Raw genomic sequence first — 18,308 nt, 5'->3', positions numbered from 1 at the left:
GTTGAGGCTGCTGCTGTACAAGATGCAGCAGCAGCAGCAGCAGACACTCAGCATGAACAGAATATTATAAATACATTTTTTAAAATAATTAGCTAAATGAACAAAAAATGTAATAAGCGGAAGCGTATAAATAGGTCTTGAGGGGCATCTAAAAAAATGTACACAGATTCAGGGATCCCTGATATCTCGAGGAAGAGCGTTCCGTCGCTGATGCGCGCGTGTGTGCGCGTGTGTGTGCGTGCACGCGCTCTCTGCACGCGTGTGTCAGCACCTCCTTCACTTTCCCCGAGTCGATCACGAACACCACGTCGTTCAACGCGATGCCGCCCTCCGCTATATTCGTCGACAGGATCTTGCGACGGGGTTTGGGGGTTAAAACAGAAAATGAAAAGGGACGGAGCGAGCTGTGACCGCCTCCAGCCCGCACGCACACACACATACACACACACACATACACACACACATACACACACATACACACACATACACACACATACACACACACACATACACACACACATACACAACAACAACAACAACCGCCATTCGCCACTAAGTGGCGGTGACGTCACCACGACGCTTGTGCCAGGCTATGTGCACCCTGAGGCCACGTGAAGTGTCGAACGCCCGCTGGCAGGAGGTCACGGGGCAGACCCAGGTGCCACGGGTCGACTGACTGAGATGACTGGCTGATGCACCACCTGTGCCCCCTACTGTGCCAACCTGCTGTGCTTTAGCCACCCGGCGCTCCGCTCGCTGTTGTGAGCGTCGCTCCTCCGCCCTCCGTTGTTGTTGGAGGGCGACTGCCTCCAACTGCCCAGTAGCATCCTTCACGAGCCTCCTCCACAGAGGCCGATCTTGACACCGCTGGTACCAGTCATCGGCAAGTCCACTCAGCTCCACGTCCTCCTGTACCACATCACTCCATCTCTTCTCTAGCCCGTGCCGCGCCCGCTTAGCCCCCTCAATCCGGCCAAACAAAAGCTGTTTCGGCATGCGGTGGCTGGGCATGCGGGCTACATGACCCAGCCATCGCAGCCTTGCCTGCCGGAGGAGCTCACCGATGGGACCCTGCCCAGATCTTTCAAGGATTTGTGAGCTCCTCACACAATCCAGTCTGGTTAAACCCAGGATGGAACGTAGGCAGGCCAGCCTAAATGTTTCTAACCGGCGAAGATGTTCCATTAGGGGGGTCCACGTTTCGCAAGCGTAGAGAAGGGAGGGAATGACCGTGGCCGAGAAGACCTGAAGCTTAGTGCGGAGCGACAGACCAGGTAGCTTCCACACAGCGTTACGCAGCCGATGAAAAGATATTGCCGCTCGACTGATTCGGAGTGAGACCTCAGCTGTTAAACTGGAGCCAGTCATAAGCACACTGCCCAGGTATGGGAAACTCTCCACTCTCTCCACAACTGCCCCATCACCGATTGGGAGTTGTGGGGGTGGAGTGTCCGATGGTACAAAATACCCAGGCAGGTGCTTAGTTTTGGTGGGGCTGATGGTAAGGCCCCACCTCTTAGTGGCACGCTCCAGTCTCAGCAGCAGCGTCTCCAACTCCTCCTCTGACTGAGCAGCTATTACCAAGTCATCAGCATACATAACGTGGTTGAGCAATAGGGAGCCATCCCTTGACCGCACCCGGGCATCGATTAGCCTCCCATTATATCTGTACCATATGGAGATTCCCCCGGTACAGCTATTGAAGGCTTCACGAACTACGTGGTCAAAATAGATGTTAAATAATGTGGGAGCCAGAGGACATCCCTGTCGCACCCCAAGGTGTACAGGGAATGGCTCTGACTCCCGGCCACGTAGTTTTACCCGGGCCCGCTCACCATCATGAAGGTCCTTAATGATCGTGAGCAGAGGGTCAGGTACTCCAAAAGCACGAAGAACGACCCAGAGCCCAGGCCTACTGATGGTATCATAGGCCTTGACCAGGTCAATAAAGCAGACACATACACACACACATACACATACACACACATACACACACATACACACACATACACACACACATACACACACGCACATACACACATACACACATACACACACATACACACATACACACACGCACACACACACACATACATACACACACATACACACACATACACACACACACATACACACACACATACACACGCACACGCACAAACACACACACACGCACACACACGCACACACACACACACACGCACACACACGCACACGTTCATCACCGTGAAAACAATCTTCTAAATCTAGACAGGATCGCCGCACCGCCGAACAAAATGGTCCCGTGGTTCAGTTTGCAAGCACGAGTTCACGTTTCGAAGTCGATGTTAGAAACATTTATGTTTCACGGAATGCGGTTCGTAAGTGCGGGTGTTCGTAAGTGCGGATATTCGTCAATGTGGGGTGTTCCTAAGTGCGGATGTTTGTAGGTCGAGGACCGCCCGTAATGAAAAACTATCATTTTAACCAAACTGTTGTTATACACAGTATCTGTTGTTTTAAATCTAAATTTAATTCTCGTTTTTTTTTTTACAAACGCATGTTGTCCAATTAGTGCGGTTGCTACGTATGGCGTGAAAGAAGTTCAACATCCATGACACCTACATTTTGATTTAAAGCTTCCGTGACTGCAGGGATTCATATTCTTGGTTCTTTCGGTAAAGTAATGTAGAAGGGAAACAATTGAATAATAAAAATATAAAACGATAAAATTCTCACGACGTTTCGACTGCAACACAAGCAATCATCATCAGGTGTGAAAACCACAACAAGAAAATTTGAAAAAAGTGGCGTATTTTTTAACGTTAGCACCACGGAGAGCGATTTGACAAGTTTCTTCAGATGGACGAGTCCATCTATGTTCGGAAAAGAGGAGGGGAGATGAAAAATAATGGATGCGGTCTAACACCTGCTTAAGAAGTCAGGAGTCAGGTGACTCGGTTATTCTGACGAAGACTTCATGGATTTGCACGTACAGGGCATTGCTTAGAAGCCTCAGCAACTCACAGCGGCCGACATCGCATTTCATCTCAATCGTTCCAAAGTCCTGCTGAGATGTAGCCAAGGGACCCCCCCCCCGGTGGCAGCTGTCCACTTGTGGCTCAAGGTGTACGCTGGGGCGTACCGAAAAACGGAAATTTGTCTATACAAGTTAAGCGGCGATGTTGCTTCGCGTTCTTCATTCCAAAATTAAGCAGTCTGTGAGTTAATGAATCTACCCCAACTGCACGCACGCAAATAAAACAAATCAGTTCAACAAACTTTGAACAGACTTTGAACATTCGAGCTCAATGTGTTATTATTATTATTTACGCTGCTTTACCCTGGAAAGGCCTCGCTGGCTTTCTCCACTGTCGTTCGTGAGCGTTTCTGCAGTAGGGGCGCGATGTCGCCGCCGCCGCTGTGCGCAATTCCAACTGAATCGTTCGCAAGGTTAATTTTTGTTGCAAGCGTTTGGATGTTTGCCCAATACCGGTAACACGGTGTGCAGGTTATCGATTCTAGATTTAAAGCTTTCGTGACTGCAAGGATCCATACTCTTTGGTTCTATTCGGTAAAGTCGCGTTAAAAAACAACAACAAAAAATAAAAATAAAAATTCACGACGTTTCGGGCCACAACACAAGTGGCCCTCATCAGGTGAAGGGAGCAGACTGTCTAGAGGACACCGCTGACCTCTAGACAGTCTGCTCCCTTCACCTGATGAAGGCCACTTGTGTTGTGGGCCGAAACGTCGTGAATTTTTTATTATTTTTTGTTGTTGTTTTTTTTAACGTGGCTTTACCGAATAGAACCAAAGAGTTTGGTGTGCAAGTTTTTTTGTTGTTTTTGCTACGGGAGAAAAGCCTCCGACAACCCGGAGGAAACCCAATGCACGACGGGGGGTTGAGTCGGGAGTCGAACCCAGGCTCTTCTCGCTGTGAGGCACGCGCGTTACCGCCGTCCTGCTCCCACCCCGGTGGACCAACATGGGAGCGACCAAGGCTAGAAGAGGAGACAACATTATAAAATACGCACAATTTTGCGGGTTCCCGGCGGCACGCTCCTGAGAACTCTCCTCTGGTCACACGTCTGCATGTTGGAGTGGAGGGTGAACACGTGGTACCTGCCACAACAAGCGACAGAGCTCTTTAGCGCCGACCGGCGGCCGACGAGTAGCGGCTCAAGCGGGGCGGGCCGCTGGATTCCCAAAACGTGAACCTCTGCAAACGAGCGGTGAGCTGCTGGGCGACGTCTAAACTAAACTATTTTTTTTATTTCACCAGGCAAGGCCCACTGAGCTTATGCAGCTCTTACTTAAAAGCAAAGGGCAGCTCGGCAAAGTGGCTTATCGCGCGGGAACACGCTGCGGCCAAATGCTCCGAACGCGTGACGGTGATTTTAAACGCGGAGGGAAAAACCGGAGGACCCCGGAGAAAATTCCACGCGACCACGCGGAAGAAAGAGACACACGCAGACTCCAAATACGCAGCAGGGGTCACAAGGTCGGCATCGAACCCACGACCTCCTGCATTCACGAGGCCAGGGAGGTGAACGTCGCACCCTCCTACCCGCTCCGTCTTATTTCGTAATACGCGCAATTTGCAAATGCAAGAAGCCGGGTCAAGGCAGCGAATCAAGTGAACAATTTACCCCTTTCAGTGGGGACCAGTCTGGTTTGGGGCAGCGGGACTGCTCCCCAACTTTCTACCCTCTTGCTTTTCACAACCGGTTTAGTTGACGTTGACGGTGTGTACTACGCGCGTCGCAGTGAGACGCGACGGGCCCCGTCCTTTGCCTCGATGATAAAAAAAAAATGTCCACGAGCAATCTGACCAATGGGACGCAACTAGGAGCGTTCTCGAGCAGAGTTCTTCGGTAAAATATCACGGACGGAGCTGAACGGAAGAAGGGTCTCGCGGTCGCCGAGAGAGTTGAGAGAAATGTTTCCGCGTGCGAGGTGGCAACCTTCACAAGGCGCTCACAGTCAGAAAACGACGATGATGACGATCGCCGTCGTCAAGGGCCCCTCGTACGCACGGTACGAGCGCCAATGGCCATGCGTGCAGGCGGGCGGCTAACAGGGCCAAAAAACGCCGCCGAGCTGTATGTAGGACACGAGCCCGTACCTCCTCCCAGATGCGTACGCACGCACGTCCGCAGCGGCAGGCCACCCATCAGAGTCGGGAAGGTGGGTAAAGCGTACTCACTTGTGGCTCTGCCACGCAAATCTTTTGTCGTCCCAGAGAATGAGGTCCCGCAGCGCGATGATCTCATCGTAGCCCGGCAGAAAAATCAGCACAGCTCCTGAACAACAGCAGCACCAGCAGCACCAACAACAAACATCAGCAAAGAGCTCAACGGTATTTGTTTAAAGCTCTATCAGCTGAGGTTGAAAGAGTCAATGCACAAGTTCTCTCTGTCTGTCTGTCATTTGAAGGCGTGATTACTCTTGAAAAGTCTATTCAGTACGTGGCCATCAAACATGAAATAGGCGACGTTTCGGGCAACAGCTCTTCTTCATAACACGTGAACATGAATTGATCCAAGTGCTGGCTTGGATCCGCCGCTGCCTGGGGAACCACAGCACTTCCTTTCTCCAGCTATACAGCAGAGATGTTCTCCAACTGCATGCCGGTGTTATGATGATTATTTGTAGACTTTAAAAACACCCTTGCAAATTGCTTCTCTGGGATTATACAAAGCGGTGATCATTGCCTCTTGTTGGCCAGACTAATGCCCCGCTTACAGGCCAGGTGCCGTGTCACCTCGTGGCGCACAGGGACAGCTGCCACTGGTGGGGGGGGGGTTGCCCTTTCAAAAGTCTTGTTGAGATGTCACCAGTGAAAAGCGCAAATCGCTCCGAGACGCTCGCAGCGTGATGGAGGGCAGTTGTGTCAACAGCAAATCATTCACATCATAATAATAACGATCACCGCCACCACCATCATCATCATCATCGCCGCCGCCATCATCATCATCACCACTGTCACCACCGTCACCATCACCACCATCATCACCACCACCATCATCACCACCACCATCACCACCACCATCATCACCACCACCACCATCATCACCACCATCACCACCACCATCATCACCATCACCATCACCACCATCATCACCACCACCATCACCACCACCATCATCACCACCACCACCACCACCATCATCACCATCACCATCACCACAGTCACCACCGTCACCACCACCACCACCACCATCACCACCACCATCACCACCACCATCACCACCACCACCATCACCACCACCATCATCACCACCACCATCACCATCGCCGCCGTCGTCCGGCCGGGGCGCGGTGGATGGCACCCACCATCGCTGGGGCTCTGGCAGATCTGGTTGAGGAGGTGCAGGATGAGATCGAGGTCCACCTTGTCGTCGTCGTCCAAGGTGTGGTGGTAGACGCCGAGCAGCTCACGGCACTCGGGGCTAAGCTCGGTGCTGGCGTTCGCCAGCTTGCTCTGGTCAGGCCCGGGCTCGCCTACCGAAGCCCTGGGAGACCGGGCGAGAAAAAACAGGGTGGTGAATTCAACTAAAAGTATTTTTTGTATTTTACCAGGCAAGGCCCACTGAGCTACATTGCTCTTTTTCGATAGCGACCCGGCCACAAATGATAGCTCAACGAAGCGGCTTATCACATGGAAATGTACAGCAGACGAACACTCTAACACGCGTGCTTCTAAAAATGTGGAGGGAAACACCGAAGGACCCGGAGAAAAATCCAGGTGACCACGGGGAGAGCATATACAGCAGGTGTCAGGGTCAGGATTGAATCCACGACCTCCTGTATATCAGGCGAGGTAGTTAACATCTCCTAGCCACCGTGGCGCCTCACACTGCTGGGTGGACAGAGGCAGTGAAAGAGGTTTAAGAGCGTTGGCCACATATTAATAATAAGCCATGATCGATCTACAGCTGGATCAGGGACATCCCAAGCTGTCACCATCCCTCATGGTCCTGCAATGCAAGAATCTATCCAGGCACCTGCAAATTACTGATTTAATCTCCACGGTGAATGTGTGTCTTGGCCGGTCGTGTTCTCATCTTCATCCTGCCGAAGCCCACTCATTAAAAAAGTAGTCAAATCACGTCTCAAACTCGTGTAAACCTTTTTAACGATAAAAACTATTTCTAACATTGATTTTCAGTGCCGGACAGAACATCTGACATGGCGACAGTGTGGTGAAAATTAGCCCTTGTGCAAGTGCCAGGTAAATCCCGACCGTGACGCGTTGTATATTTGGAGTCTACACGTTCTCCCCGTGGTCGCGTGGATTTGTCTCCGGGGTAAAATGTTGCATCGTGAGGTTGTGAGAGACTTGTCTTCGGGGTAGAATGTTGCATCGTGAGGTTGTGAGAGATTTGTCTCCGGGGTAAAATGTTGCATCGTGAGGTTGTGAGAGACTTGTCTCCGCGGTAGAATGTTGCATCGTGAGGTTGTGAGAGACTTGTCTCAGGGGTAAAATGTTGCATCGTGAGGTTGTGAGAGACTTGTCTCAGGGGTAGAATGTTGCATCGTGAGGTTGTGAGAGACTTGTCTCTGTGGTAGATTGTTGCATCGTGAGGTTGTGAGAGACTTGTCTCAGGGGTAGATTGTTGCATCATGACGTTGTGAAAGACTTGTCTCTGGGGTAGAATGTTGCATCGTGAGGTTGTGAGAGACTTGTCTCAGGGGTAGAATGTTGCATCGTGAGGTTGTGAGAGACTTGTCTCTGTGGTAGATTGTTGCATCGTGAGGTTGTGAGAGACTTGTCTCAGGGGTAGATTGTTGCATCATGACGTTGTAAAAGACTTGTCTCTGGGGTAGAATGTTGCATCGTGAGGTTGTGAGAGACTTGTCTCTGGGGTAGATTGTTGCATCGTGAGGTTGTGAGACACTTGTGTCCGGGGTAGATTGTTGCATCGTGAGGTTGTGAGAGACTTGTCTCTGGGGTAGATTGTTGCATCGAGAGGTTGTGAGAGACTTGTCTCTGGGGTAGAATGTTGCATCGTGAGGTTGTGAGAAACTTGTCTCTGGGGTAGATTGTTGCATCGTGAGGTTGTGAGAGACTTGTCTCCGGGGTTAGATTGTTGCATCGTGAGGTTCTGAGAGACTTGTCTCTGGGGTAGATTGTTGCATCGTGAGGTTGTGAGAGACTTGTCTCCGGGGTAGATTGTTGCATCGTGAGGTTGTGAGAGACTTGTCTCTGGGGTTAGATTGTTGCATCGTGAGGTTGTGAGAGACTTGTCTCTGGGGTAGATTGTTGCATCGTGAGGTTGTGAGAGACTTGTCTCCGGGGCAGATTGTTGCATCGTTTGGTTCTGAGAGACTTGTCCTCGGGGTAGAATGTTGCATCGTGAGGTTGTGAGAGACTTGTCCTCGGGGTAGATTGTTGCATCTTGAGGTTGTGAGAGACTTGTCTCAGGGTTAGATTGTTGCATCGTGAAGTTGTGAGAGACTTGTCTCCGGGGTTAGATTGTTGCATCGTGAGATTGTGAGAGACTTGTCTCCGGGGTAGATAGTTGCATCGTGAGGTTGTGAGAGACTTGTCTCTGGGGTAGATTGTTGCATCGTGAGATTGTGAGAGACTTGTCTCAGGGGTAGATTGTTGCATCGTGAGGTTGTGAGAGACTTGTCTCCAGGGTAGATTGTTGCATCGTGAGGTTGTGAGAGACTTGTCTCCGGGGTAGATTGTTGCATCGTGAGCTTGTGAGAGACTTGTCTCAGGGGTAGATTGTTGCATCGTGAGGTTGTGAGAGACTTGTCTCTGGGGTAGAATGTTGCATCGTGAGGTTGTGAGAGACTTGTCTCTGGGGTTAGATTGTTGCATCGTGAGGTTGTGAGAGACTTGTCTCCGGGATTAGATTGTTGCATCGTGAGGTTGTAAGAGAGTTGTCTCAGGGGTAGAATGTTGCATCGTGAGGTTGTGAGAGACTTGTCTCTGGGGTAGAATGTTGCATCGTGAGGTTGTGAGAGACTTGTCTCTGGGGTAGAATGTTGCATCGTGAGGTTGTGAGAGACTTGTCTCCGGGGTAGATTGTTGCATCGTGAGGTTCTGAGAGACTTGTCTCAGGGGTAGAATGTTGCATCGTGAGGTTGTGAGAGACTTGTCTCTGGGGTAGATTGTTACATCGTGAGGTTCTGAGAGACTTGTCTCCGGGGCAGATTGTTGCATCGTGAGGTTGTGAGAGACTTGTCCTCGGGGTAGATTGTTGCATCGTGAGGTTGTGAGAGACTTGTCTCCGGGGTTAGATTGTTGCATCGTGAGGTTGTGAGAGACTTGTCTCCGGGGTAGATTGTTGCATCGTGAGGTTGTGAGAGACTTGTCTCAGGGGTAGATTGTTGCATCGTGAAGTTGTGAGAGACTTGTCTCCGGGGTTAGATTGTTGCATCGTGAGGTTGTGAGAGACTTGTCTCCGGGGTAGATTGTTGCATCGTGAGGTTGTGAGAGACTTGTCTCTGGGGTAGATTGTTGCATCGTGAGATTGTGAGAGACTTGTCTCAGGGGTAGATTGTTGCATCGTGAGGTTGTGAGAGACTTGTCTCTGGGGCAGAATGTTGCATCGTGAGGTTGTGAGAGACTTGTCTCAGGGGTAGAATGTTGCATCGTGAGGTTGTGAGAGACTTGTCTCTGGGGTAGATTGTTGCATCGTGAGGTTCTGAGAGACTTGTCTCCGGGGCAGATTGTTGCATCGTGAGGTTGTGAGAGACTTGTCTCAGGGGTTAGATTGTTGCATCGTGAGGTTGTGAGAGACTTGTCTCTGGGGTAGATTGTTGCATCGTGAGGTTCTGAGAGACTTGTCCTCGGGGTAGAATGTTGCATTGTGAGGTTGTGAGAGACTTGTCTCAGGGGTAGATTGTTGCATCGTGAGGTTCTGAGAGACTTGTCTCCGGGGCAGATTGTTGCATCGTGAGGTTGTGAGAGACTTGTCTCCGGGGCAGATCGTTGCATCGTGAGGTTGTGAGAGACTTGTCTCTGGGGTAGATTGTTGCATCGTGAGGTTGTGAGAGACTTGTCTCCGGGGCAGATTGTTGCATCGTGAGGTTGTGAGAGACTTGTCCTCGGGGTAGATTGTTGCATCGTGAGGTTGTGAGAGACTTGTCTCCGGGGTTAGATTGTTGCATCGTGAGGTTGTGAGAGACTTGTCTCCGGGGTAGATTGTTGCATCGTGAGGTTGTGAGAGACTTGTCTCAGGGGTAGATTGTTGCATCGTGAAGTTGTGAGAGACTTGTCTCCGGGGTTAGATTGTTGCATCGTGAGGTTGTGAGAGACTTGTCTCCGGGGTAGATTGTTGCATCGTGAGGTTGTGAGAGACTTGTCTCTGGGGTAGATTGTTGCATCGTGAGATTGTGAGAGACTTGTCTCAGGGGTAGATTGTTGCATCGTGAGGTTGTGAGAGACTTGTCTCTGGGGCAGAATGTTGCATCGTGAGGTTGTGAGAGACTTGTCTCAGGGGTAGAATGTTGCATCGTGAGGTTGTGAGAGACTTGTCTCTGGGGTAGATTGTTGCATCGTGAGGTTCTGAGAGACTTGTCTCCGGGGCAGATTGTTGCATCGTGAGGTTGTGAGAGACTTGTCTCAGGGGTTAGATTGTTGCATCGTGAGGTTGTGAGAGACTTGTCTCTGGGGTAGATTGTTGCATCGTGAGGTTCTGAGAGACTTGTCCTCGGGGTAGAATGTTGCATTGTGAGGTTGTGAGAGACTTGTCTCAGGGGTAGATTGTTGCATCGTGAGGTTCTGAGAGACTTGTCTCCGGGGCAGATTGTTGCATCGTGAGGTTGTGAGAGACTTGTCTCCGGGGCAGATCGTTGCATCGTGAGGTTGTGAGAGACTTGTCTCTGGGGTAGATTGTTGCATCGTGAGGTTGTGAGAGACTTGTCTCCGGGGTAGATTGTTGCATCGTGAGGTTCTGAGAGACTTGTCTCCGGGGCAGATTGTTGCATCGTGAGGTTGTGAGAGACTTGTCTATGGGGTTAGATTGTTGCATCGTGAGGTTGTGAGAGACTTGTCTCTGGGGTAGATTGTTGCATCGTGAGGTTCTGAGAGACTTGTCTCTGGGGTAGATTGTTGCATCGTGAGGTTGTGAGAGACTTGTCTCCGGGGTAGATTGTTGCATCGTGAGGTTGTGAGAGACTTGTCTCTGGGGTAGATTGTTGCATCGTGAGGTTGTGAGAGGCTTGTCTCAGGGGTAGATTGTTGCATCGTAAGGTTGTGAGAGACTTGTCTCTGGGGTAGAATGTTGCATCGTGCGGCTGTGAGAGACTTGTCTCCGGGCTAGATTGTTGCATCGTGAGGTTGTGAGAGACTTGTCTCAGGGGTTATAATGTTGCATCGTGAGGTTGTGAGAGACTTGTCTCCCGGGTAGAATGTTGCATCATAAGGTTGTGAGAGACTTGTCTCTGGGGTAGATTGTTGCATCGTGAGGTTGTGAGAGACTTGTCTCCGGGGTAGAATGTTGCATCGTGAGGTTGTGAGAGACTTGTCTCTGGGGTAGAATGTTGCATCGTGAGGTTCTGAGAGGCTTGTCTCTGGGGTAGATTGTTGCATCGTGAGGTTGTGATAGACTTGTCTCTGGGGTAGATTGTTGCATCGTGAGGTTGTGAGAGACTTGCCTCAGGGTAGATTGTTGCATCGTGAGGTTGTGAGAGACTTGTCTCTGGGGTAGAATGTTGCATCGTGAGGTTCTGAGAGACTTGTCTCTGGGGTAGAATGTTGCATCGTGAGGTTGTGAGAGACTTGTCTCTGGGGTAGAATGTTGCATCGTGAGGTTGTGAGAGACTTGTCTCTGGGGTAGAATGTTGCATCGTGAGGTTGTGAGAGCCTTGTGTCCGGGGTAGAATGTTGCATCGTGAGGTTGTGAGAGGCTTGTCTCTGGGGTAGAATGTTGCATTGTGAGGTTGTGAGAGACTTGTCTCTGGGGTAGATTGTTGCATCGTGAGGTTGTGAGAGACTTGTCTCAGGGGTAGATTGTTGCATCGTGAGGTTGTGAGAGACTTGTCTCCGGGGTAGATTGTTGCATCGTGAGGTTGTGAGAGACTTGTCTCTGGGGTAGATTGTTGCATCGTGAGGTTGTGAGAGACTTGTCTAAGGGGTAGAATGTTGCATCGTGAGGTTGTGAGAGACTTGTCTCCGGGGCAGATTGTTGCATCGTGAGGTTGTGAGAGACTTGTCTCTGGGGTAGAATGTTGCATCGTGAGGTTGTGAGAGACTTGTCTCTGGAGTAGATTGTTGCATCGTGAGGTTGTGAGAGACTTGTCTCTGGGGTAGAATGTTGCATCGTGAGGTTGTGAGAGACTTGTCTCTGGGGTAGATTGTTGCATCGTGAGGTTGTGAGAGACTTGTCTCCGGGGTAGATTGTTGCATCGTGAGGTTGTGAGAGACTTGTCTCTGGGGTAGATTGTTGCATCGTGAGGTTGTGAGAGGCTTGTCTCAGGGGTAGATTGTTGCATCGTAAGGTTGTGAGAGACTTGTCTCTGGGGTAGAATGTTGCATCGTGCGGCTGTGAGAGACTTGTCTCCGGGCTAGATTGTTGCATCGTGAGGTTGTGAGAGACTTGTCTCAGGGGTTATAATGTTGCATCGTGAGGTTGTGAGAGACTTGTCTCTGGGGTAGATTGTTGCATCGTGAGGTTGTGAGAGACTTGTCTCCGGGGTAGAATGTTGCATCGTGAGGTTGTGAGAGACTTGTCTCTGGGGTAGAATGTTGCATCGTGAGGTTGTGAGAGACTTGTCTCCGGGGTTAGATTGTTGCATCGTGAGGTTGTGAGAGACTTGTCTGCGGGGTAGAATGTTGCATCGTGAGGTTGTGAGAGACTTGTCTATGGGGTAGAATGTTGCATCGTGAGGTTGTGAGAGACTTGTCTCAGGGGTAGAATGTTGCATCGTGAGGTTGTGAGAGACTTGTCTCTGGGCTAGATTGTTGCATCGTGAGGTTGTGAAAGACTTGTCTCTGGGGTAGATTGTTGCATCGTGAGGTTGTGAGAGACGAGACGTATTTGAGAGGCATTCTTCCAGTGGATTGAAACATGACGATCTCTTTTTGCGACTGTTAAGTACCCAGGAAATCCTCACTGAGTCTCAAGGCAATTTTTCCATGAAGATGCCGCCGAGTTATTTCATTCAAAAATAAACGGAAGAAATATTGCCGTCACGCGCGACACCCCCCAATTGAGTAACGTGCAGGATACATTTCTCAGCACTGGGATGCGTGACCAATGCTAATGACGAGGTATGTTAATTTTTTGTTGCTTTTAAGCTTTGAGAGGAAACCAAAGAAGCTGGAGGGGAAATCCACGACAGCCGTGGAGAGGGAGCGCACAAACTCAACAACACGGACAAAGTATCCCGAGTCAGGCATCGAATCCAGGCCCCCGTTTTCTACAATGAATTACATTAAACCGGTTGCCCGAATAAGGCGGTGCCATCGCCGATAACGTACGCAGACGATTCCAGGAGCTCCACCACGTCCGATTCATGGAATTTCTTCGCCCAGTCGAAAGTGTTCCTGCGGAAATGAAAAAAAAGAAACTACGGCAAGGGCATTTGGGGGGCGGGGGTGGTGGGGGGGGATGGGGTGGGGGTCGTCTCGACCGTGGCGACACCGGGCGATTGCGCCGAACCGGGAAAACGAGCACGGGGCGGCGCATCTTGCGGAGGGGAGGCCGCACCAGCGCTTGACCGTCTGTCGGACCCAAAAACCACTAAACCAGGGGGAGAGGCGGATGTTGCTCGCGACGAGATGGGCGTCAGGCACCACGAGGCCGGATGTCGGGCGACGGGGGAACAAACGGCGGAGACGCGGCCGAGCGGTTAGGTCCGCTCGCCGCTTGCTGAAGGTTTGTCGATTCGCATCTGGCAGGCCACCCCGGTTATTAACAGCCCATAAGCAGGAGGGGGCTGTGGGGTGTTCTAGGATCCCCCGGGACCTCCCCCCCCCCCCTTGGAACTCTCTGGAAGGGAGGCGTGGCCAGAGGCTGACACACAGGGGAGGTGTATAAAAGCCGGGATCTCTCAACGTGTCCGGGGCCAGTCCAAGACAGAAGCCAGAAGACCAGCAGCTGGCCAGGACCCTGGGGACCCCCTAGCCCCGCTGTCCTTGTAAGGGCGGGGACTCTGTGGGCCAGTGGTGTGAGACTCTGGCAACCCGCGGCCCGACGTCCTTGTTAAGGGTCGTGTCCGAGTGGGCCAGTGGTCAGAGGAGCCTCCCCTAGGTCACTCGTAGCCGGAGGAGCTGAGGGCTGTAGTCCGGTGTAAATTCGCGATCGTCCAGAGGCTGCACCTCCCTAGGTGATGAGTAAAAATGGCTGCAGCCTTAGCGAAGGCTGAGACCGTTGCTGTTAAAGCATTTATTGAACAAACGCGTTGCCTCCACAAGTCGTCTCCGAGAACCCGCTACAACCTTCCACCGGGGCTGTGTCAACGCCCGATTGCGATCAAGCGGGGATGGGGGTGCAGGTGTGCCCTCACATGCCGTTGGAGTCCTTCAAGTTGACGTCGGCCCCCATCCGGAGCAGCAGCTCCACGATGTCAATGAGGCCGCGGCCGGCGGCCACCATCAGCGGCGTGGCGGTCTTCTCGCTGTGCCTGTAGTCGACTGCCCAGGAGAGAGACGATCATCATCATCATCGGCAGCGGCGGCGGCAGCGGCGGTGGCAGGGGCAGCAGAAGCAGCTTCAGCGGCAGGTGTGCAGCAACAAATTTATTCGACCATTCGAATTCTGACGCTCACACGTAGGGAGCATTCCGAGCTGTAATGGTTGGCAGTACTGGCCTTCCAATTCGGCATTTTAAACGATGAAGCAAGTTTATTAAATCACAGCCCCCCCCGCCCCTGCCCAGCCTCCCCAACCGCTCACCTTCACCACCGCCTGTCCAAACAACACCCCCGCCCCCTAGAGCCCTCTTCAGTGTAGGCTCTTTCAAGAACAGTGGCACAAGCAAGCAAGCCAGCAATAGCGGGGCTGCACCTTAATCTGTTAAATAAGAAACAAGGCCAAACTTCGACCGGGGCCACAGCGCACGTGGGCCAATCGACGCAACCCGTCGCAAACCGTTCCACCGATAAAAAAAAAAACGGTTTACCGATTCCTGACTCTCAAAACACGGAACAATATATGCACAGCACTTTTTCAGAAGCGACCTGGTCGCAAATGACATCTCGGTAAAAGTGACTTATCACGACGTGGAAATTTATAGCAGCCAAGTACCCTGAACACACGTTGATTCCAAATGTGGAGGGAAAAGCCGGAGGACCCGGAGAAAAATCCACGTGACCACGGGGAGAGAGACACGCAAACTCCAAATATACAGCAGCAGCAACAGGCGTCAGGGTCGGGATTAAACCCACGACCTCCTGCACACCAGGCGAGGTGGTTAACGTCTCCTAGCCACCGAGGTGGTAACCGATTCAGGAAAGGGCTACCGGTTTAATGGGGGAAGAAGTTGGGAGGGGAGGAAGGGGTGGGGGGTGGGGGGGAGGGAGGGAGGGTATTTCCCAGGCCACCCTGTTCCATTGGCACGCTGGCCCCGGCACGCACCGCTGACGCGCTCGCTGATCAGCAGGTGCAGCAGCTGCGTGGATGCGTCCTCGTCCCTGTGCAGCCACATGTTGGTGATGCACGCGTCCATCTCCTTGACGAGCCACGGCTCCAGCTTGGAGCCGTCGCGCTCCGCCTGTCCGCGCAAGAGACAAAAGATCCCCGTCGTGTAGCCGAAACAGACTGTTGGGGGCAAGCGCTGTTCGCCAGTGGCACCGATACGAAGGCTGGCACGGCGCACGAGGGGGCAGGTGGCCAGCACCACCACGCCTTTGTCTCCCGAGCGGCGATGCTGGCGCACCGTACCAGGTACTTATTTGAGGGCTAAGTCGATCTAGGCGAGGAACAGGAGCGGTTCAGATAATCGTCACATATCCTGCAACAGACTGTCGGGGCAAGCGCCATTAGCGAGCACCTACCTCGCCCGTATACCAGGCGAGGTAGTTAACATCTCCCGCCCCCACCCCAGCGTTCCACACGACATACCTCCTGTTCGAAGGCGCTCTCCCCCCCTTCGATGTTGAGAATCTTGGTTTGATCCGTGAGGAGTGCGACGCTGGCACCGCGCACTGGCACGCTCGGTCCGGTCTCCTCCTCGTACCGTTCGCTCAGATTGTTCTGCTGGCTCTCCACTGCGCACACGCAGACACAGAGATCCACCCCCCACCCCCCCGGTATAAAGCCTCAACAGACTGTTGGGGCAAGTGCTGTTCGCGAGCGCATGTGAAGGCTGGCACGGCGCAAGAGAAGGTGGTGGTTGTCTATATGCTGCACCATGTGCTCATTTTAAGGCTGAGTCGACCGAAATAACAAGGAAAAACTTTTTTTTTTTTACCAGGTAAGGCCCATTGAGCTACGTAGCTTTTTCAGAAGTGACCTGGCCACATAAAAATGACAGCTCAAGCAAGCGGCTTGTCACCAAGTGGACATTTATAGCGGCAGCTAAACACTCTAAATGCACGTTGATTACAAATGCGGAGAGTAAAAACCAGAGGACCCGGAGAAAAATCCACACGAGCACAGAGAGAGAGAAAATGTAAACTCCAAATATAAAGGTGTTATGGTCAGAATCGAACCCACAACCTCCTCTATACCAGGCGAGGTAGCTAACATCTCCTAGCCACAGTGGCGCCCACCGTGCAAGACTGGTCCTGTGGCAGGTGCAGGACTGGTTCGGATAACCGCCACTGATATTGGCTACGAGGGTCAAAGGTCACAGATCCCCCGTGTAGCCTTAGCAGACTGTAGGGGCAAGTGCTGTTAGCGAGCAGCACCTATGAAGGTCGGCAACGGTACACGAGGGGGTGGGTGGCCAGCACCACGCCCGACCGCCTTTGTCTCCCCAGCGGCGATGTTTACTAAACACCGCACCAGGGTACTCATTTGAGGCTGAGTCGACCTAGGGGAGGCCCGGGACCGGTTCAGATAATCACCGCGAGCGGGAATCGAACCCGGGTCGCCGGGTTCGTAGCGCAGCGTCGCGCTGACCGCTGCACCGCCGCTCCCCACCACGAGGGTCACACACAAACAGAGACGCAGGCAGAGACACACACACACAGCAGTGTACACGCCTTTGTAGTGGGTTCCGGAGACACTTCGGAGAGGCAACTTCTTTATGACAACACGGTACTCCCAGCAGTCCTCCTGATACACTGCTACAGCCTAGGGGACACGGCCTACTCCTAGCGTGCCTTGACACTGGCTACGCTCTCGGCTCCTCCGGCTATGATGACCCTAGGGGAGGCTACGCCTGACCCGACCCAGCCAAGGTGCGGGTCTAGACTCTGGCTTCCTTGGCCCCGGCAGTCCTAGAGTCCCACCACCGGCTGAGAGTCCCACCACTGGCCCAGAGTCCCACCACCGGCCCGCACAGCGTCCCGGCCCTTTTTAATTTTTTTCATTTTTCATTTTCATGTATTGGGTATAGCCCTGTGAGCCATGCGGCTCTTAAGTCGGGTGCAACCGCAACAAACTAAATTTGAACGCGGAACATCCCAAAGCGACGACGCGCAACACAAACATCCTGGAATTCAACAAAGCAAATATTCCACGCGCACAAAAAAAACTTATTAAAACGCTGCGTGCAAAAAAATCACAATGTGGTGCAAGCCAACAACAACGACAACTATCTGGGGATCCTGAGCCCCCAGCAGCCCCTCCGCTCTTGGGCTGGTGCTGCAGTCCCTCCCCTGATTGTTCGAGGTACCGTTCCATCCATGGCGCTACACCTTCACAGGTCATGGCAGCTATGAAGAAGCCCGGTCAGGTGATGCGATTATTCGGACTTCCTGTGTTACGGTCGTAACGTCGTGGGAATTTTTATTGTCATATATATTTTATTATTTTATTGTTTCCCTTCAACGTGACTTTACCGAAAGAGCTAAGAATATGAATTCCTGGGTACCGTCCCGGCAACGCCTGACGTAGCTTCAAGCGAAACGCCGCGTATCTAAATCGCTGAATCCGGCTACGGGAATTGTCCTTCAACTCACCGGTGGGACAACTGAAACAATGACAACAGACACATCGTGAAGCGCCTGTTGCAGCACGTGACGGTCTAATTAGTTTGGCTGCTTCGGGGTGGCGGAGGGGGTCTTGACGACACAGATTTGGCCAGATCGTTACATGGCCTAACACAACACTTCAGTGGGAATTGACAAGCCATCACGTGGCCCCACCAGACATTAGCGATAACGACACGGACGACAGTTTATAAAACAACAACAACAACAACACGCAACAATAACGACAACATTCACAGTGTTAATAATAATAACAACAACACGG

The 18,308-nt window shown here is 52.0% G+C and overlaps 1 protein-coding gene across 1 annotated transcript in view; it reads right to left on the bottom strand.

Moving 5' to 3' along the window:
• Positions 1-18,308, bottom strand: part of LOC116937281 (3'-5' RNA helicase YTHDC2-like) — a 55,910-nt gene that overhangs the window by 21,887 nt on the left and 15,715 nt on the right. The window contains exons 8-15 of the mRNA XM_076059819.1: positions 16,008-16,153; positions 15,522-15,657; positions 14,452-14,578; positions 13,424-13,489; positions 6,319-6,497; positions 5,189-5,285; positions 4,017-4,104; positions 272-352 (exon numbers count right to left, since the gene is read on the bottom strand). Of these exons, the coding sequence (XP_075915934.1) occupies positions 272-352; positions 4,017-4,104; positions 5,189-5,285; positions 6,319-6,497; positions 13,424-13,489; positions 14,452-14,578; positions 15,522-15,657; positions 16,008-16,153 (920 nt within the window). The remainder of the gene's footprint in view (positions 1-271; positions 353-4,016; positions 4,105-5,188; positions 5,286-6,318; positions 6,498-13,423; positions 13,490-14,451; positions 14,579-15,521; positions 15,658-16,007; positions 16,154-18,308) is intronic.

This window comes from Petromyzon marinus, unplaced genomic scaffold, assembly GCF_048934315.1.
Source record: "Petromyzon marinus isolate PM22_M1 ecotype Great Lakes invasive population unplaced genomic scaffold, UKy_Petmar_22M1.pri1.0 PM_G_Scaffold_131, whole genome shotgun sequence".
In the NCBI taxonomy this organism is placed as follows: Eukaryota; Metazoa; Chordata; class Hyperoartia; order Petromyzontiformes; family Petromyzontidae; genus Petromyzon; species Petromyzon marinus.
The sequence above is the reverse complement of the archived record's forward strand: the minus strand, read 5'-3'. Positions and strand labels throughout refer to the sequence as shown.